The sequence below is a fragment of the Danio rerio genome, chromosome 4, assembly GCF_052040795.2.
Source record: "Danio rerio strain M-AB ecotype USA chromosome 4, GRCz13ab, whole genome shotgun sequence".
Lineage (NCBI taxonomy): Eukaryota > Metazoa > Chordata > Actinopteri > Cypriniformes > Danionidae > Danio > Danio rerio.
Window position 1 is genome coordinate 64072943 of NC_141024.2, and position 22385 is coordinate 64095327.

At 41.0% G+C, this 22385-nt stretch overlaps 2 protein-coding genes across 2 annotated transcripts in view; both read right to left on the reverse strand.

Annotated features, from left to right (window-relative positions):
- LOC110439496 (uncharacterized) overlaps positions 1-22385 on the reverse strand; it is a 484284-nt gene that overhangs the window by 390449 nt on the left and 71450 nt on the right. The window lies entirely within an intron of this gene.
- LOC141381817 (uncharacterized) lies at positions 1881-16941 on the reverse strand. Its single transcript, XM_087250299.2, has 8 exons — positions 16510-16941; positions 16352-16420; positions 15680-15893; positions 15489-15564; positions 13888-14234; positions 13723-13796; positions 13522-13613; positions 1881-13444 (listed from the first exon to the last, which is right to left on the reverse strand). The coding sequence occupies exons 1-8, from the start codon at positions 16515-16517 to the stop codon at positions 13236-13238; spliced, it is 1089 nt and encodes a 362-aa protein (XP_087106425.1). The 5' UTR covers positions 16518-16941; the 3' UTR covers positions 1881-13235.

Genomic DNA, 22385 nt, shown 5'->3' on the forward strand with positions numbered 1-22385 from the left:
GCTGTCGCCCTCCACTCTCAAGGTTTACGTGGCCGCCATCTCCGCTTATCATAGCGCGGTAGCTGGCGGCACCGTGGGAAAGCATAACCTGGTCATCCAGTTCCTTAGGGTTGCTAGGCGAATTAATCCATCTCGCCCCCCTCTCATGCCCTCTTGGGATCTCGCCCTCGTTCTCACGAGTCTGCGATCCGATCCCTTTGAGCCACTCGAATCAGTATCTCTAAGATTTCTGTCCCTGAAGACAGCTCTGCTGGTTGCGTTGGCCTCCATCAAGAGGGTCGGGGACCTGGAGGCATTTTCGGTCACTGACTCGTGCCTGGAATTCGGGCCGGATTACTCTCACGTCATCCTGAGACCCCGCCCCGGTTATGTGCCCAAGGTTCCTACCACCCCCTTTAGAGATCAGGTAGTGAACCTGCAAGCGCTGCCCCCGGAGGAGGCAGACCCAGACCTTTCTTTACTTTGTCCAGTTCGCGCTCTGCGCATTTATGTGGACCGTACTCAGAATTTTAGATCATCTGAGCAGCTCTTTGTCTGTTATGGCGGTCGGCAGCAGGGAAGTGCCGTATCAAAACAAAGATTATCCCACTGGATTGTGGATGCCATTTCACTCGCTTATTCGAGTCGAGGTCAGCCGTGTCCCCCGGGAGTTCGTGCACACTCCACTCGGAGCGTTGCATCCTCTTGGGCGCGTGCACGCGGCGCCTCTCTAACAGACATCTGAAGAGCTGCGGGCTGGGCGACACCCAACACATTTGCAAGGTTTTACAATCTGCGAGTGGAGCCGGTTTCCTCAAGGGTATTAGATAACCCTTTGGTGATTGAGGAGACAACTCGGTAGGGTGTTGAAACACGCTTGCTGCGCCATTCTCCCTAACACGGAGGTACGTGCGCCTTTTTTATCTGTCAGTAAAGTTCCCCGTCAGGTGAGCCCTGCAGATTCCTCCGTGGCCCCCAGCACTGACTCAGCGGAGGAGTCACTTGCTGGCCCACTACGTTGTAGGTCTGCCCGCTGGTCAGCCCGCGTTTTGGGTATAGGTGCCTGCTATGCGTGATCCCCACTAGGCGATCCCATATGCTTATTCCGCCACGGTTAAGTCCCCCCCCCCTGGGTGGACCCGTGTCTTCCCTCTCCGCTAACCACTCTTTTGCTATGCGTACTCCCCCTTTTTAGGGCTAGTTCATATGTAAATTCTGCCATCTATCCCCCCCTTGGGAAACGGATGGCCTCCGCAGCGTCCTCCCTATCGGGATTGCACGCTTCCCAACGTACTGTCGTATTTCCTAGAATTATCTAGATGCTCACGACTTCCCAAAAAATATATCTAAATCCGTAAAACTTCTGTTGAAGTAGGATAAATTAGGGCCAGGGACACGTTGGAGGACCGCGCCCCCCATGATGTGGGTGCGTCACGCTTGCTCTCCTCATCGGGGGTGTTGGTAAGGTGCAGTCATTATGGCGCTTTCAATGGGCTCCCAATGCGTGGATTTTACAAATCAAATCCACTTATAGTGCTGAAGTTCCCCCCGAAGGGGAACGTTCGAGGTTACTAAAGTAACCCTTCGTTCCCCGAGGAGGGGAACGGAAGCACTATACTCCGTCGCCATAATGACTGTCCCTTAGCTGTTTGAAAGTCTCTTCAGCTTAAAAGGATGGCGTCTGCTGGCTTCAGGTGTGCTTATATGCGCAAGCTTACGCTTAATTTCATTCATTGGCCCGTTCAATACTCTCCAGACAAGCGGCTTCTGATCCGAATCCTCCCAATGCGTGGATTTTACAAATCAAATCCACTTATAGTGCTTCCGTTCCCCTCCTCGGGGAACGAAGGGTTACTTTAGTAACCTCGAACGTTACCTAGAGACCAAGAAAGATGTAATGGTTTTTACAAACTATTAATCCAAGTCATTAACATGCAATAAGAGGGATTGTGAATATATTTCTTTTGTTCCCACGTTTTAGGGGTTTAACACAATTTTAGTCTAATTCAACAAAGATCAAACCTGAGTAATTCTAACTCAAGCATCTTTTAACAGAAATAAGACTAAACCTTATAATCATCTTCTCAACTTGTCATTTGTACCATTTACTTTACTCTGACTAAACCAGTCAACATAATCAGAAGCAAACAGTATGATCTTGTATAAAATTCATTTGATTCTTACTGTCTGGTCAATTTGAAATGCTCACAGGTTAGCTATTTGCTCAAACTATTGATTACTTGAAAATCTTTCATACCTGTCATTTGACAGTGAAACCTGTTTGAAAGCATTACCAATTGAACAAGAACAGACTGATTTAACAACTCTATTACCACATATAATCAAGACTCTTGCTTGGATATGGACTACTAAATTTTCATTTAAAGACAGTCTAAGTTTCTGTACAACTTGTCAGTATTCACAATAATAATATTGACTTGAGTTGACTTGACTGCTTAAAAATGCTGTTAAAGTTCAAGCTGCATTTTTGTTTCCTAAAATGTTAATTTTCGCTGCAGCAGTATAAATACTTCTTACTGAATTCAACCATCAGATGCAAATACTTTCATTCAACTTTATCTCTCTGTTCTACACAACATCGAAACAATTATGTTCCTCTACCATTGAGGACACACACATAGACAGAGTGATTTACTGCAGCATTTGCCTTTAACACAAATGACTTCGACTCAATTCTCTGCTTATTTTTCCTATGCTAGAGTGAGGATGCTTTCTGGACTATTGTGGTTAGTGACTTAGCCAATGTCACTGTTTAAATGCCATCAAGTCTAAAATATTTAACATTACATTCAGATAGCAAAGAATTAACTGTATTTAACCTTTGAACTTCTCAGTCAATTTAGACATGGGTTTGTAACCTGAAATGGATGGCAGTCTTCAATTTCACAGCTATAAGCTAATAAAACTTGTTTTAAAATTATTATTATTCCAGAGAGTAATCTGAATCAGGAAAAGAAGTCATTATTAACGATTGCAAACAGAGCAGGATAACCCATCCATTTAAAGCTCATCTCATGTTCTGCATCATCTTTTCATCAGATTAACTCAGCATTATTGACTTCTGCAATGTCTGGCATTTCGCTTATACAATCTGTAATAACATAACACTCATTCCAGAGGTTAGTGACAATATTCATACAACAGGGACGAATCATTCCCTCAGGACAATAAGCATTATTGTACCATAGATATGAATATTGTGACAGCTCATCACTAAGTTTGCTTTAGGTGTTGAACTCGCACAAATTTATTCTTAAAATTCTCTGTCCAGTTTCAACTGGATTTACATGATCTTTTATCAAGTTTCAAAGTTTCTGTTCATAATCAATGTCTTTTCTGAGACAATCAGCTGGTGTGTTTTGTTTTCTTAATATCGTTGCTAAGCAAGTCGATAACAGAAACAAAACACAACTCATGGCTTCACTCAAACAGTCTCTGTCTCTCTGTTTCATGCACATGAATTTTCAATAGTCTTAGACTATAACATTAAAATTATTACAATTCAGAATCTTTAATCATTCAACGTTCCAAATGTCAAAAGTTTTTATCTCTCAAAACTCAGTTGGAACTATTTAAAGACTAAGAGAACTTCTTGTAATTATTTTACCTTAACTGCTTAATTCCATTCAGCTGTGTTATCCAAACCATCTCACAGCCAGTTTTTATCTTTAGCCAGCACCATCTCAAAAAAGTCCTTTGTCATGAATAAGGACCTGCATCAGTAAAATACTATGAAAAATCAGACACATCAGTTAAAAATCATCTCAGCTTCACATTCAGGAATTCAGCATTCTTAAAATTCAGACATATAAAATATCCAGTGCTGTTAAAGCAGCCAACCACATTGATATTGGTAAAATTTTAAGAAACTTTACTGTATCCAATGGTTCTTGAAAGCCCATTGCCATTATATTTTTACCAATCATCTCCTTCAGGGTATCATACCCTGGCATAGTCCGTTGATGCTTGTCACAAGGACTGACATGTCCTCAATAAAGGCAGGATTCTCGTGATCAGGTCTGGACGGGGCCACTGAGGCAGACTACTGTAACTTCAAACAGTTCCCCTCTAAGGATGCTTTAGGCCGATAGAGCATCACCCCAGTCCAGCACCATCTTTCACATTAAACATCCCCCTTTTCGGGTAGATGCCCCGGGGTTTACGAGGGGTCCCATACCTTAGGTTGTTTTCCGCTTTGGCCAAGGGAAAATCTTACCCGTCTTAGGGAACCCCCCTTCGTGCCCACCGGTCAACTGCCACTCACACTGCAAGCTCCTGTGCAGGCTTCCTCCTTGATTCAGAATTTTCTGCAAACTTGGGAAAGCGCAGTCAAGAACCATGAAAGCCATTGAGACTAACTACTAGAATTTAAACATTGAGACAGGTTAATCAAACACTTAAATCAACTGAATATTAAGCTGAGATTATTCAGGGAGTTTAGATATCACCCTGATCCATTCAGTGTCAGGGTCTACTACCTCAGTATAGCCATCAGGCCCTGTATGTGATGGTGGAGACTAAAGATAAGACAAAAGTTACAAACAGTAATAAACCACTGAAGACAAGACAAGAAATTTCCAAACAGTATTAACAACTGTTCAAATTAATTATCTCTATAGCTCAGCGGGTATATTAGTGTTTTTCAAGATGCTTTAACAAAAGCATTTTCCTTCATTCATTTATTTCTCTGTTCACTTAGTCCCTTTATTAATCCGGGGTCGCCACAGCGGAATGAACTGCCAACCTATCCAGCACGTTTTTATGCAGCTGGTGCCCTTTCCAGCAGCAACCCATCACTGGGAAAACAAACAAAAACATTTTGCAATATTTTATTTGTTAAATTTGATGTTTAATTACTAATACTTCTATTAGTGTATACAAATTGATATGTAGAATTTCTGTATTCATTCTAGCATTTCCTTTACTTTGTGATTTCCAACTGAGCACTGTGCTTATCAATTGTTATGGAACAGGCAGATAGCAGCTCTTAGCTGACATCTAATGAGAGAGAAAGAAAGTTTTGAGCAATCTAGAATGAAAATGCATGTTTACTAAATTTAAACATACATTAAACATAACATTAACTTCAATAACATAATTTCATTGTAATATCTTTTTACATAAGCCCGTCCTAAAACATATAAAACAGAGTTGACATGCATTTTCAAAGTAATGCTGTTACAGTCAACAATAGTTTTAGATCTTTCAGGGGTTAACTGCATCCATCCAAGTATTATTTAAAACCCCCATTTATGTTACATATATATTATTAAAAATATATAAATCCAACCATGAAGCTGCTTGTTTGCACAGACTTACATGGCATATTTTTATTCAGACATGTGTCTGTTACTTTTACAGCCAAAACCAGTCATGTTGAGGGCTAAACCAAGATAGCAGTGCAGTCACACAGAATCTTATCTTCTAAGACAAAACATAAGCTATTCTTTATTCCCATAATGTTACTGTCAGTTTTTGTGCTTGCGATTTTGCTACTCGACACTCAATATTTAGATTTTAGCTTTTCAATGACAATTAAATGCCAAAGGAATAAATTTTTTATTTTTTTTAATCAGTTCTAAAATCATTTTAAACCTGAGAGCTTAGCTGAGCCATTTACTGCATTCTGCTCTCATCTATTTCTTTTTATATCTGAGTTCAACACCAAAAGCAACAAGAAATTGAGAGGGCCCTCTTACCAACAGCGCTTGGCTTCTGCTTGATGAATCTGTAAAACATCCCAAGATGTGCAAACTTTCCAGACCGGTCCAATCCAGTTAGGGTCATAATTTTCTCGGGATTGCTCCTGGTGCATCATTGATCAATCAACCTCACCCTGATATTTCTTTTTTTTTTTATACTTTATTTTTATTTCTTTTAAGGAGAGAAAAAAAAAACACACAAAAAGTAGGTTAAAAAAAAAAAAAAAAAAAAAAGGAATAAAATTAGGTAATTAATACAATAAAACACCAGAACTTAAATGAACGGTTGACAGGTCACATATTTCCTTACAGGTCACATGAACAAATACATATATAAATCAGGTTACACTGTATAAAGGCATAAGTACAATCCATTTCTCCCAATATTGCAGGTATTTGTCCATTCGTAGTTTTAAAGAAAAAGTCATCCTCTCCATATTTTGAACATTAGATATGATATCCAACCATTCAGATTTTGTAGGGGGTTCCAATTGTAGCCACTTTCGAGTCACAGTTTTCTTACTGGTTGCTAGGAGTATTTTTAATAAGTACTTGTCTTTTACCGTTAGGTTGGCTGCAATATTTCCCAGATAAATTGTTGTAAAAGAAAGATCCACATCATCACCAAAAATATTACGTATTATTTGCTTTACATCCTTCCAATATGGCTGGATGGCTGGGCAACTCCAAAATATGTGAAAGTGGTTTGCCAAGTCTTCTCCACATTTCCTCCAGCACTGCCCCCTGTCCTTGTCCTGTGTTTGCATGTATGTTAATTTGGGGGTTATAAAGTATCTGGTAAGATTCTTCCAGCAAAAATCTCTCCACATACCAGAATTGGAAGAGGTGGCCTGTACTGAGCAGATATTCAACCAATCTTCCTCTGAGATAACTAGGTTGGATTCTCTCTCCCATTTTAGTCTGATATAATTTGTTGATTCTTCCTTGGTCGATCGGATGGCAGAATACAATTTTGAAACAAGTCTTCTATTATCTTTGTTCTTGTAGATGTCTATAACTAAGTCAATTAAATTGGGGGGATGGTTCTCTGAGCATCTAATCTCACTATTAAAATAGGTTCTGGTTTGCAAATACCTAAAGAAATCACATTTGTCTAGACCATACTTATCTGAGATTTTCTGGAAGCTATCTAATTCCCCATTTGAGGAAATCAAGCTAAATGTAGTGATGCCGAGCCTATACCAAGCTTGAAACCTCCCATCGATTTTAGTTGGTTTAAAGTCAGGGTCAAATGCTACCCATTTAATCAGTCTAGACTGTTTTTCGAGTAGTGGAGAATTACATTCTTTAAACCAGATTCTAAGGGGAACCCTGGACCACTGATTTAAGCTATTTAAATAGTGTTTATGTAAAATCTTGCTACCCAATAATGATTGTAGTGGGATATCAATTTGTGAAGTTTCCAGGTCTTTCCATTTTGCAGTGTATTCTGAGTTACAACAGATTACTAAGGGCCGTAACTGGGCAGCTTTGTAATAGTCAGACAAGCAAGGCAATGATCTTCCCCCTTTCTCCTTAGACAACTGCAATGTTTTATATTTAACTCTAGGTCTCCTGCCCCTCCATAAAAAATTTGAAATCCACTTGTCCCATTCTCTAAACTGTTTTGATGAAATTTCGATTGGTAGGGATTGGAAGAGGTATAGAAGACGAGGAACTATATTAATTTTTATTGTCTCTATTCTATTGTGCATCTCTAAGGGCAACTGGGACCACCTATCTATGTCAGATTTTATACTCTTATTTATAGGGCCAAAATTACTATCAAACAATTGTGTAGAATCTTTAGTTATTTTAATACCCAAGTACTTAAAACTTGTTGAGTTCCATTTGAAATTAAATTTATTTTGCATATCTTTCTGAGGGAAATAATTAAAGCTTAAAATTTGTGTTTTTTGGATATTTAGCTTGTAACCAGAGTAGGTGCCAAATTTATTTAAAACTGACATCAGATTAGGAATGCTAAGTTCTGGTGTTCCAACAAACAAAAGAACATCATCTGCATACAGACAGATCTTTTGCTCTGAACCTCTAACTGTTATTCCTTTAATTCCCGGTTCGTCTCTTATTAACTGTGCCAAAGGCTCAATAAATAAAGCAAAAAGGGTTGGACTAAGGGGGCAACCTTGACGACAGCCTCTTTCCAGAACAAAACTTTTGGTAAGATGACCATTAATCCTAATTTTTGCATTTGGTGATGAATATAAATTTTTAATACATCTAATAAAGTCTTCATTAAAGCCAAATCTTGTCAGTGCTAAATATAAATACTCCCAACGAACTGAGTCAAATGCCTTTTCCGCATCTAAGCTAATAACTACAGCTCTGGTTTTCTTTTTGTTGACATGATCAATAACATGTAGCACCCGCCTAATATTATCTTGTGTTTGCCTATCCCTTATAAATCCGGTTTGGTCTAGGTCCACCAATTCTGGTATTATATCTTCCAATCTTTTAGCTAGTATTGATGCATATAATTTATAATCCGTGTTTAATACAGAAATTGGTCTAAAAGAACTACACTCTTTCTTATCTTTACCCTCTTTAGGAATAATCGAAATGATTGCCTCACTCCATGTTCTTGGTGGTTCACCACCTTTAAGCATGTAGTTAAAACACTCGTGAAGCATGGGGATTAACTGGTCTTTGAAGACCTTGTACCACTCAACTGGGAAGCCATCTGAGCCAGGTGTTTTATTTACTTTTAATCTTGAAATTGCTTTCCCTATTTCCTCTTTTGTGATCTCTGCCATTAGGGATTTATTCTGTGTTGTGCCTATAGAGGGTAAGTCTAATGATTCTAAGAAGATATTTATTTCAGTGGGATTAGTTGTACTTATTTCACTATATAGATTTCTATAGTAGGTTTCAAAAATGTTATGGATATCATCTTGGTTGTGTTTAATTCTATTAGTTATAGGGTCTCTAATTTCCGATATAGTCCGCTCCGCCTGCTGTTTTCTAAGCCTCCATGCCAATAACTTCAAAGCCTTTGGGCCGTTTTCATAAAATCTTTGCTTAGTGAATTTGGCTTTTTTCTCTATTTCTTCCTCATATAATGTATTTATTTGCTTCTTAATATTTTTTATTTGGTTTAAAATATGAGGTTTCTTTTCCATAATATGTTCTCTCTCTAAGGTCTTAAGGTTCTCCTGCAAGTCAAACATCTTTTTACATTTTTCCTTTTTCTTATGTGAAGTAAGAGCTATGAGTTTACCCCTAATCACTGATTTTGATGCATCCCATAAGACACTCGGTGATACTTCCCCATTGTTATTGTTATCGATATAATCCTTTATTTCCTTTTGAATAAATTCTTTGTATGTACTATCATTCAGTATACTTGTATTAAGCCGCCACAGTGAGTTGTTCTTTTTGTTATCTAAATGTATAGTTAGGTAAACAGGTGAGTGGTCAGAGATATCTCTGGTTCCTATCTTGCAGTCTATTAGCCGGTGTCTGTCTGAATTAAAAACAAAGAAGTAATCAATTCTTGAATAGGAAATTTGGCTTGCGGAATAAAATGTGAACTGTTTATCTAGTGGATGGAGCTCCCTCCATACATCTATCAATCCCAGTTCCATCAACAGTTTTTTAGTTACCCTTGCTCTAGGGGTTAGCCTCTTTAATGCATTAGTGGAATCAAGCTTAGGTTGCATCTGGGCATTCCAGTCTCCTCCACATATCAAAACTCCTGATGCTTCAGAAGCTATTAATTGAAAAACTTCCCTTATGCATGAGTTGTCTTGCTCAGGGGGTATATACACATTAATTAACGTAACTTCTTTTTTATCTAAGAGGCCCTTGACAAGAACATATCGACCCTCTTTGTCTGTAAATTCAGCAAGCAGGCGGAAGTTCACACAGTTAGAGATTAATATTGCTACCCCTCTTCGTTTTCCCCTCCTGTAAGATGAATAAAATACATTCTTAAACCCTTTTTGTTTTAATTTTTCGTGTTCTAGATTATTAAGGTGCGTCTCCTGCATAAATATAACATGCAACTTTTCCTTTTTCATCTTTGCGATAACCTTGCTTCTTTTGATTGGATTGTATAAGCCATTCACATTAAGGGTAATCACCCTATATTCCTGAAACTGCATGTGATCATGTTATAAAGCACTTTCTGTAAGGTATATGTTATTCGTGACCTAGTCTGAACTACATATGAACTATATACAATAAAAAAAGAACCCTTGACTTTACAGTCGGAAATAACAAAACTAAACAGAATACATAGAGAAACCTCCATTCGAAGTAACAAACAGTTCTTACTTCTTATTGTAGGGGAATAGTCTAGATAAACACCAGAGCCCCTCTTCAGTGCAGCCTTAAGTGCCCTTTAGGGTATTCTGCGTGCACTAACGAAAGTCAAAAGCAAATAATAAATATATATATATGTTCCCGTGTTTGTCGGTCAACTACGTTATTTATTAAGGGCGATTTTACCCGTTGCAGATCAACAGAAAAATAATTGAGGTAAGTAGGATAACAGCAACAGCCTACATGAGATAACAGTCTTAGAGTAGTAACGTTAGGGGAAAGAAAAAAAAGAATTCAGTCTTACTCCATCCCGTTGCGGGTGTTCGCAGCTGTCGCCTGACACACACTAAAATGTCCATAACAAACGGCTGGTTCCTTCACCAACTGTATAGTTTACAGTCATTTGTCACTCACAGCTAACAAACCATAAACCTTTAAATCTATCTTGGTCGGCGAAAATTCCGGAGCCTCTCTTTAATCCAATCCTGACGGGTCTGCCGGTTTGTCGTATTCGTAGAGCGTTGCCAGCCGGTCGTCCGCGCTTTGCTCAAAACCTCAACTTCTGAAGATGTCTCGCGGCCGAACTGGAAGCCCCTTTTTTTCATGTCCTCGGTCGCTTCGTCTGCGCTTCCATAGGTGATCGGCCCACCGTCAAAGAACACTCGCAATTTCGCTGGCGGCGGTGTTTGAAATCTTATACCCTTCTCTTTGAGTATCCTCCTGATCTGAGAGTATGCCTTCCTTTTCGTCAAGGTTTCAGCAGGGTAGTCATGATCAAAATAGATCCTGCTGTTGTTGTGAAAGATTTCCTTTTTCTTCCACGCAGTGTGCAGAACCATTTCCTTAACTTTGAATTCTTGAAAGTACACAATCACCGATCTTGGCTGTGCCTCGTTAGGCGGTCTTGGTCCGAGCGCTCTGTGGCATCTTTGAATCCTGAGTTCAATATCAACGAGGTCCAGTTCTTTTTTAATAAGATTATCGATGAATTGGTAGATGTTGTTATTTTCGGCGCCTTCCGAGATCCCGAAAATGCGAACATTATTACGTCTCGAGCGTGCCTCCAGGTCCGTTAACTTCATCTGCATTTTTTCCTGGGCTTGTAGTGACTGGCTCAGAGCTTCCCTGAAGTCCGTGGACCACTCCTCGGCTTCGGCGATGCGGGCCTCGGCCTCACTCACTCTGTCAGTTGTAGTTTTTAGATCAGTTGTGAATTCGTTTAGCGTCTGATAAATTTCCTTTCGAAAGTCCACTAATTCTCTTTTCAGATCGTCCCGGAAGTTATTTAGCTCTGACTTCATCTCCAAGGCCATCATCTTTATGTCTGCGCGGATGGCCGCGACGCTATCATCCACTATTGCTAATTTTAGATTTTCCTCTTGTCCGCCATTACGTTCTCCTTGTTCCTCAGCCACGGCGGTATCCTCTAAATTACTACCTTTATCCGCTTTCCCAAGCTGTTTTCCTTTGCCCTTTTTGATCTTCTCCCCTTCCATCATTAAATTCGATCAGTAACTAAGTTTTAATTGTATTGTTTGGGGAATTAATCTCCGACCGAACGGGAGACAAAAAGTTAAGCGGCCATGCGCTTCAGTTAACCGCCGGAAGTCCCCTCACCCTGATATTTCTAGGTATTTTGTCTGACTTTTGTGGCCACTACTATCAAATGGATCCCTATTATAATGTTATTTGTTATTTTTATTCAATTATTTCTTTCCCTAATAATCTGACCTACACTATTCTTATGGCATGCCTTTTGTCTGTGATGCAGTTAGATAGCAGTGGTGGAACTCAATTACAATCTCGGGTTAATTTAGTCCACTACTAAATAGAAAACCAGTCCAGGTTTTATGCCCGAGAATGTCCCAAAAGCCTCCTAAACACCCATCAAATGAGTACCCTAACTCCGGGTAAAGGAGAAGGTACACCTCTCAACTACTGTTACACTTATCCGTATCGCTATAGGTGTACCACAACATGCACCAGCTCGCTAAGGGATTCCACAGCAATCTACCACAAAATCCTGTGAATCCACCGGCGCCTTTCATTTACGTCTAAATGAGAACCAAAAACGTTCCGTTACTACCCACTACTTCACAGACAATCCCTAGTATATAATTTTTAAATCTACCTACCTTCATTTTGTTGATTGATCAATGGTGTTACCAGTAAACAAGTGCCACGCGTCCTCCACCAAAACTGTAGGGATTGTCTACAGTTTAACCCAAAGATTGACCAGTCTGGTAGATGAAGAAGAGCCGGAGTCAGAGATTTAAAAAAATAAATAAATTAATTTTACTGAAGATAGTTTGCAGTTTTCATTCGCAGAAGCCAGCTTCAACACTCTCAATGAGTTCCTAGGCCGCTCTGCTTACAGTTTCAACAATCGAACAATAATACTCTTTACACAAGTCCAGAAAGGGTGGGATCCAGGTAAACAGTTCTCATTGGTTACAACAGAAATAGACAATTCTAAATACATGCGTCAAAGAAACATAGTATCTACTTCCAGATATGGATGGCCTTAATGCGTGCGTCAAAGAAAGCATTGTATCTGTCTCCAGATATGGATGGCGACCTGATGCCTAGAGGTGAGGTCACCCTAAGTTATTAGGAGCTGATCTCCGACCTGTAAAAAGCTAAACCAGGAAAACAATAGACACAAACGACCATTTGGGTTAAAGACTCAAGGATAATTCTTGTACGTTCAGCTGTGTTATCAGGCTGGTTCAAGACTGTTTCCATCAACAGTCTGCTGCAGTATCTTTACTACACACAGTCTATCTCCACACGAAAAGGAATTACATTAAAATGTATTATACTCAAAAATAGATCAATCAAACAGCTATAATATTATAGGCAATATCAGGACAATAAAACAGCTGTCTTCTCCTCTGTATTGGACCTCCAGTCATAAGAACAGATGGAGAGAGAGAGAGAGAGAGGTCTCCATGACCTATGACCTGGTTTGTGTGTCTCCTGAAAACAAAGTTAAAATAGACAGGCAAAAAGAGAAGCAAGGACACAGAACATTCTTGCAGTAAGCAGTTATAACTTATTCATTAGTTAACATCAATTCACAGTTAAATACTGAGAAACAGGATGATGAAAAGGATAAACGTTGGTCCATGATGAGACGGATTGGAAAGCAGAAATCCGAATCCTTCAATATAGTAACTAAAGCTATAAGCATGAATATGCTATATGAACTGTATATTTTATTGCATCCAAGTTTTTCTTTCTTTTACTCTAGGCTGCACCTTGAAGCTGACATTTAACAGGACATGCCCACTCCACGTTTCTTTGCTTGTAGAAGTTGATTAGCTGCCTGTCCTGTTCTTCCACACTTGATCTTAGATCCATGGACATGAAAAGGGGCTTCCCTGTCTCATGTAGCTGAAGTATTTGTTTTCTGTACAACAATGCAGCTGTCTTTGGATCCAAATGAGTCTTCCAATCTGTTCAATTAAATTACATTATTTTAACAATGCATCAGCAGCACAAGAATGTAAAAAACACACACACAAATAATTACCATTATCCATGATTGAAAAATCAGCAGTGTTGTTCACTTCTTTATTCATGAATGAAAACTCAGCTGTGTTGTTACTGTCATCATTCACTGGACTACAATTTAAAAATGGTAAACAATTAAAATTATGGAAAATGTTACAGTGCAAGGTAAATATAACATATTTTCCGTGTCTCACAAAATAAATATTTACAGCTAGCACACCTTTCCCCACATTCACTGGCATGGACTTCTAAAATTCCAAATGGCATTACTTCTTGACAAATAGGACAGCAAGCCTATAATGCCGATAACCAAATAAACACAAATTACCACAAAAATTCAAATTTATATCACCTTGGGTCAAATATACATAAGGAAGAAACTAACCTGTTCATTGTTCTTGACTTCGTTGTCCTTGTTCTCACATTCTGCCTCCTGCTGATACTCATCTTGAGAATCATTCTCATCCTCCACCACAACAACATCAGTACAGGACTTAATGTGATTGGTTAAAAGCTGAAGTGGGTAGGATTCGTTGCATTTTTTGCAGATTGCCTTAGGCATATCACGAAAGGCTTCAGAAGATGGTGGTAAGGGAGCAGTATCAAGCTCATCCTGAAGAGGAGCTATGTAGAGGACTGAATTCTCTCCTATTTTGGTAGCTTTAATAAGCCTGCCAGTGTACCCACAGTCTGCAGGTGCCATTAGGACAAGTTTACGACTTCCCCAACCTCCTAAAAATTAAAAACAAGACTGCTACGTAATGCCTTATTATATGTTATTAATAAAATAAAAAATTAGTAATCTAAAATTCATTTTCTATTACTTATAGGGGTGTAACAATACACTCAGCTCACAATATGATGTTCACGATACAATATGCATCACGATATTTTATTTATATTCAGTTAGCAAAATCCAACTTTTTCGATCATAGAAAATGGCATTGTCTTTTACCATAAATACTTCTATGCATCTTGTCATTTCTTCAGCTTTGGCACTTAATTGAGACACTCGATTGCACTTTGGTGTTATGGTTGAGGCTTAAATGATACATCATATTTGTTGTGTTCGCAGCTTTGTATGGCAGCATTTCTTTACAGTCTTTATACACAGTTTGTGTTTTGTCTGTTTTCTTGTTACCGTCCTATTCAGTAACTGGAAAAACCAAAATGTTGCCAGATGTTGGACTTATAAGAGAATGAGCCATCCTCTATTTTAGCTACACACATATTGCTCTGCTACTAGTTCAAGCAATCTGAATGCATGTGACAGCAGGTGGAATGTAGCTTAACCAATAAGAGAATAGATGTCATATTGCAATAAAATTGTCATAACGCCACAATGCATATTGTGACATTTTTGTATTGCAATAAATTGTACTACGATACATTGTTACACCCATAATTACATACATTTTTTTGTTTACCTAACAACATATTAAAAGCAAATTGTACTAACAGCTTGTGCCAATGTAACACATTTTGAAGTTAAACATTATTAGCGTTTAGTATAATAAACAGAAAAACGGGATGTGGTAATTGAGCTTGGACTCCATTCAAGCCAACATTGTCTTGTGTGCATACACCCAGGTGTAAAGGGATATCAAAAAATAGAATCTTGGCTTTTATCCACCCTCAGATTTTTTAACACACATTTCTTTGTTCTATCAAAGACAAGTATTTAGTATTAGCCTTAATATTTGTGTTTCTACTACAGATAGGTGCTTCTTAACATTTAAAAAAAACATATTTTATGCTTAACAGAAGACTGGAACTTAGAACAAGATATAGAGTAGTAAATGGCAACATTTTTAATTTTAGGTTAACTATCTTTTTAAGGTTGATGTGGTCTGAAATTGGTAAAAAACTAAATATGACAAGAACAAATGTGTAAAGCAACTAGGCACAAACTGCATATTTACACACATTACTATTTACTATGCTTTTATACAATTACAATATCTTACTCAAGGCAGTGAATATTACCTGATGCTTTGTAAAGAAGCCAACCACCCATTACCCCACCAAGCTTAGGATATAATTCGATGAGCTTATCACATAACTGTTAAGGACAACAAGAATAATTAATCAAGCTGCTATCACTTCTCCGTATGAACATTCATAAAAATAATATGAGCAGAATTTAAAGGCACATTATGTTATGTAGGGTTAGGTACCTCCTGATGAGTCATATTTTCATCTAGCATTGCAGTTCTGCGCCCTAGTCCTGCTTGAGTATGTAGAAGCTGATCTGGACCACTAGGAGATCGTTCACACTGGCCCGGAAGTAGGTGAAATGTCACCTGAAATGGTTTGGGTTTAATTGGTAAAGGACCTGTGCCAGTGAATCGTCGTTTCCCTCTACGATTTGTGAATAATCCAGGAAAGGATCTATCAGAATACCAGAACAAAATCAGAACAGAAATAATACATCAGAAAATGTAGGAATGCATTTTACAGCTTTGGAGCTTTGATGGTCAAAAGAGAACAAGCCCTCCAGACTAAGCCTATTTATTGTCTCCATTCAGAGTTTAGGTTCCTCGCCAATGTTGCATTCGCCTTAATTAGTTGAGCAATTAATTTTGTGCCATAGAGACACCTTTTTAACTGTATAGTGGAATTAAATTATTTCACATCTCAACTGAGTTTGCTGGATACAGCACTGTTTTCTGCAGAGCTGTAGTATAGATTAAATTATCCAAATTAATAACCGATTAACTAAACTAAGTCAGTTCACTTAATGTCCAATTGGCAAACATCACATATTTTTTCCCACTGTTTAACTGCTTGGAAACAATTTGTAGTTATAAAAAAAAGTGTTATATAAACAAAGGTGACTTTGTACTGACCTAGTCATTCCTGACTGAACCGATGATGGCCCCGGAGTTGCAACTCTTGGTCTGACAACCTGAGATGATCTGACAAACCACAAAATAAATTAGCTATTAAAAGTTATCATTACATATGTGTTGACATTCACTTGAAATTCTTTCAAATGTTGCTATACCTGTTCATATCTTGACTAGTCGAAGGCCCGTCTCGCTCTTGACGTGTCAAAAGTGAGAGAAGGTGCCTTGCAGACCTTAAAACATCGTTGTCTCCCTTGTGAGACAAGCACAACAGAGATGGAAAGTGAAATTAAAAAACAAAAAAATCTGTCAATGGTGTAAAGTAGTTTTGCTTTTTGAATTCCTATTAACATATATATTTTGTTTACCCCACTGTAGATTTGTATGCCTGTTTCTTAATTTCACTTGATTTAAATAATATTTCTCTTACAATTATATTTTTTTTCAGAAATCAAAACAATAACCTTGTTGGTTTCATTTAAGATAATGTATCCAGATATAAATGTGTAAATTTAAATGTCAACACTGGGGCAAATGAGCTCACATAATCAATATACTCGGTGCTGTAAAAGTATGTTTTCAATTCTGGCATTTTGAAAACAGGTTCATGGAAGTGCTTTAATGTAGTCGTGACTTTTGACCATTCAAATTCTTGTAAAAAATAAAATTTTATTCTTTGTCTCCTGCTAGGCTGGTAGTTTGGCAATATAGATTCAAATTACTTGCTTTATAAAACAGCAAGATGATGGACTGACACATAACCTTTCTCGAATATTACAATCAGTCATCAAATAAGGTAGCCTAACATATTTCAATGGCTGAGTTTTAGTCATTTTCAGTGACTACTGCAAGCTATATACAGTACATTTTAAAATAAACCTTTCATCATCCAGGCACAGTTTCTAGAAGTGTTGATAAACTCATAGAGCTGGTGCACGTCTGAGGGGACGCCCCTTCCATGACGATAATCCGCGTCTATTGCAGCGGGAATTTTACGCGCGAATGAAGCGTGTAGCAAGTTAACTCAAAATGTCCACGCGTCTATTTACGCGCAAATGGCGCGATATATTAGCGCAAGCCGCATCTGGCGTAAACGACCCAATACGTTTATTGCGTTTATTATATACAAAGATCTAGCCGACCTCGCTCCCCATCAATCAACCCCCATCTCCTCTCCCTCGCTGTTAACAATCAAAAACAGTCGACTCCTTAATTTCAAGCCAAAGTTTTCCTTAAACTTGAGAGCCCTTTAACGTTACAGTGACATAAACTCGCCTTTAATTCAGAAGAATTGCATATTATTATAAGCAATTTGAAGAAGTAATCTTAGATGTTATGTCTTAATTAGTGATTAATACTCACCTCTTGGTCCATCTTCGCCCATTAACACGTCGTCTTGCGTTTGCTTGTTGATGAAGAAATAACTGCCGCTAGCACCACCTGCTGTCGAGGACGTCTAACAGCAGAGAGTGATCTTGGATCCGTACTCCATTGCTTTTCCTGCAGTTCCCGGATGTAATGTCGAATTTCAACAGTCGAATTTGAACCACTGAATTTATGGAAGCGAATTTTTGAACTGAAATAAAATGCACTGAAAATTGCATTTTGAATAATATATATCGTATTTTTAAACAGAACTGAATGTTTTGGAATTGAATTCTGAATGGTGAATTATGAACTATTGAATTTAAGTATAAAAATGTGTGCAAAATATTTTTAGTTGAAATATTCACAGCTCAAATAAACAGCTATATTAAATTTTGGGACATAAAAATACAAACCCTGGCAATTCATGTCATTAGAATGCAAGCACTTGTTAATTCAATGCATTATTTTTTTCAGTTAGTGTAATTCGACAAGCTTTTTATTTCAATACTTTAGGCATTGATTTTGTTCCATAGAGGACCTTGCTTGGAGGTGTGCTGAAATGCACATGTGGTTTTCACACTTAAAAGGTACATTTATGAATCAATATGTGTTTATAATTATTTACTAGAATGGCTTTCCTTTTTCATGATTATATGTATTTTTTTGATTATTTTTAGCAGAGTACTGCCTCTGCTGCTCCAGCAAAAACGGTGCAACAACCTGCCCCTACTGTACCAGCTCAGGAGATGATGGAGAAGAGACAACTTAAGGCCCAGCCCCTGTACTCCACCAGTGGCATCAAAGATTTCACCGGACCAACCAGGAGAGCAGCACCAGTACATGTTGGCAGAGAGTACAGCAGGTCAGGCAAGGCAGAGGCAGACATCTGTTGGGTGACCCCCACTCAGACCCAAGGCACCAGCACAGACCCAGGTCATCAGGTCATGTTTACACCATCAGCACCTGGAGCATCGCTGCAGATGGTACCCAACATTTACATCCTGGCTACACCAGGGTACCAGGGTGTGCCGATGTTTCAGGGTGTACCAATGTTCCAGGCTGTGCCAATAGTCCAGGGAATCCCTATGGCCCAGGGTATCCCGATGATGCAAGGAGTGCAGATAGCCCAGGGTATCCCAATGGTGCAGGGGATGCCACTCAGACAGCCACCACTTCAGCCAACAATGTCCAGTACCAGCTCACAGCCTGCTGCATCACTGTCCGCATCTAGAGCCATTCCCAAAAGACCGTACTGAAGATCTATTCAAGCGAACACTTGTAAAAAGTGTGGGCAGTTCAAAACAATTGCCACAGGCCATAGCCAACTCAGGGGCAGGGTGTACTGCCCACAGACTGAAACTTTGACTAAAGAAGAGTGGCTAGAGGAAATGAAAAGGACCACTCCAAAATAATATGTTTGTTTGTTTGTTTGTGTATGTATATAGTGGAATAGTTCTTCAGTTTTTCAATTTCACTTGTTGTTGATTTATATTTTTATTTCACATTTTCTTTATCTTATATATTATTGTGGAGAGGTAAGCGTGATCAAACACCCAATCAGGGGGGAGAGCATGCTAGGAGCCCGGCGGCTAATCAGCGGGTCAATCAGAAATGATAAATAACACCTGTCTTTCTAGTGATTGGGCCGGAGAGACTCCCTTCTTAAGGAGAACGGGAGGAGCAGTCGGGAGAGGAGAGAACACACACACACACACGCACAGACGGGCACAGTTTGCTAGTGCTGTGGAAAAGCAAAATAAAATATATTGCTTACCTGATATCGCCGACCCTGTCTTCTTCTTCCCACACAACAACGAAATATACTACAGTGGTGCCGAAATCCGGGGAAGGAGAAGAGCCTCACTGCCAGAATGACCACTCCGTCAAGAATGCCATTTGCGGAAGCTATCCAGGCCCTCTGGGTCCTCCACCAACAACAACATGAGACGCTGGTGGAACTGAAGAACATCCAGGAACAACATTTCCAAGTCCTCATGGAGGCCCAGCGGGAGGACCGCGAGCAAATCCGGAGTCTGCTGTCCCAGGGGATCCGGCCCGCTCCGACATCTGCCGCCCACCCTCCCATCGCCTTACAGAAAATGGTGCCGGAGGATGATCCGGAAGTGTTCCTGGATCTTTTTGAAAAGATGGCTGAGGCGTGTGGCTGGCCGCGGGCTGAGTGGCCGGTACGAGTCATCCCGCTGCTCTCGGGCGAAGCCCAGATCGCCGCACAGCAGCTACCGGCCCAGAATCTCCTGGAATACGCTCATCTGAAGCGAGCTATTCTCCAGCGGGCCCTTTGCGTTCGCCCAGCAGCTCCGTGACGCCTGCCGCAGATGGCTGGTACAGGATGGCCGAACCACCGCCCAACTGGTGGATGCCGTGGTGCTGGAGCAATTCATTACCCGCCTCCCCTCCCGAACATCGGAGTGGGTCCAGTGCCACCGGCCTGATGATCTGGAGACGGCCATCCGACTGGCGGAGGATCACCTGGTGGCGAGGTCCAGGGTCGGCGAAATAACCTCTCTCTCTTCTCCCCCTCTCTCTCTCTCTCTTCCTGTTCCCAGGCCCAGACTGCGGGGACCGCCCACACCTGCACCCAGACGGCGGTGCGCAATGGCGGATCTGCCAAACGTCCCAAGAGGGGCGGGGCCCCATTCGGGCAGAGGGGTGGAGCAACGACCCCTGGCGGTTGCCCAGACACTGCCAGGATTCTCTCCGGTTCAATCGGTTGCTCCTGCTGGCCCCGGGGGTATAGTGGGAAGGTCTGGGCCGATGCATTTGCGTCCCGGGCACGAGGATAGCGCACCAAAAATCTGCTCCGTGAAGGAGGCGAGTGCGCTGATTCGCGTCCCCGCCACGCCAATCGTCGCCCCCGGTCGCAACGGGCTATACCGGGTACCAGTGAGTATAAAAGGGGGTACATATCAAGCTTTGGTGGATTCGGGGTGTAACCAGACTTCCATCCACCAAAGCCTGCTTCAAGACCCGGCATTGGATATGAGCCGCACGGTAAGGGTAAGGTGTGTGCACGGGGATATAATTCACTACCCGCTGACGGCAATAGACATTCAATTTCGGGGGAAAAAACATAGAGTAGAGGTAGCAGTTAACCCGCACCTCAAACACCCGCTAATTCTGGGAACTAATTGGCCTGGATTTAATAGATTATTGGGAGTTTTATGTGCAGGTGCTTCTTGGAAGAAGAAATCGCCGGATAGGGGACGTGTCGCTCAGCTGGGGGAATCCCAGGCGGTGACGTCACGCGCTGACTCAGGGGAAGGGCTGGGAATTTCCCGGTGTAAGGACTTTCCCCTGGAGCAGTCGCGTGATGACACGCTAAAACATGCACTCGAAAGAGTGCAGGTTATTGATGGGAAAATCCTCCAGCCTGATCGACCCCTCTCCTATCCGTATTTTGCGGTGATTGATGATAGGGTGTATCGAGTGACCCAAGACGCTCAGACAAAAGAAGATACAACCCAGTTATTAGTACCAAAGAGCCGCCGGGAAATGCTTTTTCAGGCGGCTCATTCTAATCCTATGGCCGGACATTTAGGTCAGGCGGCCACACTAAATCGCCTCATGACCCGATTCTTTTGGCCGGGCATTCACGGTGACGTCAGCAGATGGTGCGCGGCGTGCAGTGAATGTCAGCTGGTAAATCCGCCGGCCACCCCAAAAGCGCTGTTGCGCCCTTTACCAATTATGGAGATCCCCTTTGAGAGAATTGGTATGGATCTCATCGGGCCATTAGAGCGATCTGCACGCGGGCATCGGTTTGCATTAGTTCTGGTGGATTATGCAACCCGCTACCCGGAAGCAGTCGCGCTCCGTAACATCTCAGCAAAGAGCGTTGCGGAGGCGCTGTTTCGCCTCATCTCCCGTGTGGGAATCCCCAAGGAGATTCTCACTGATCAAGGCACCGCGTTCATGTCACGCACGATGCGCGAGCTTTACGGATTATTGGGCATTAAATCTATTCGCACCAGCGTCTATCACCCACAAACAGACGGGCTGGTGGAAAGATTTAATCGCACGCTTAAATCAATGATCCGTAAATTCGTTCACGAGGACGCGAAAAATTGGGATAAGTGGTTGGAGCCCTTATTATTCGCTGTGCGGGAGGTTCCCCAAGCCTCCACGGGGTTTTCCCCCTTCGAGCTTCTCTACGGCAGACAGCCCAGAGGGGTTTTGGATGTTGTTAGAGAGGCTTGGGAGGACGAGCCTTCTAATAGTAAGAATGAAATTCAATATATCCTGGACCTTAGAGCAAAACTCCACACACTGGGGCGGCTCTCTACAGAGAATTTGCTTAAGGCCCAGGATGAACAACGCCGGCGATATGATAAGGGCACTAAACTCCGTAAATTTTCACAGGGAGATAAAGTACTTGTACTGCTACCCACTTCCAGCTCTAAATTACTCGCCAAGTGGCAAGGGCCGTTTGTGGTCACACGACGAGTCAGTGATCTCGATTACGAGGTGGTTCGTTCGGACAGGGCTGACTCGCGTCAGATTTATCACATTAATCTGCTTAAGCAGTGGAGGGAGCCGGAGGACGTGGCGCTGGCTACGCTTGTTACTAACGAGGATGACCTGGGGCCGGAGAGCTCCGGCGGAGAACGGCCGAGCGCTCTGGTCACCGGGGGCGATCATCTCTCAG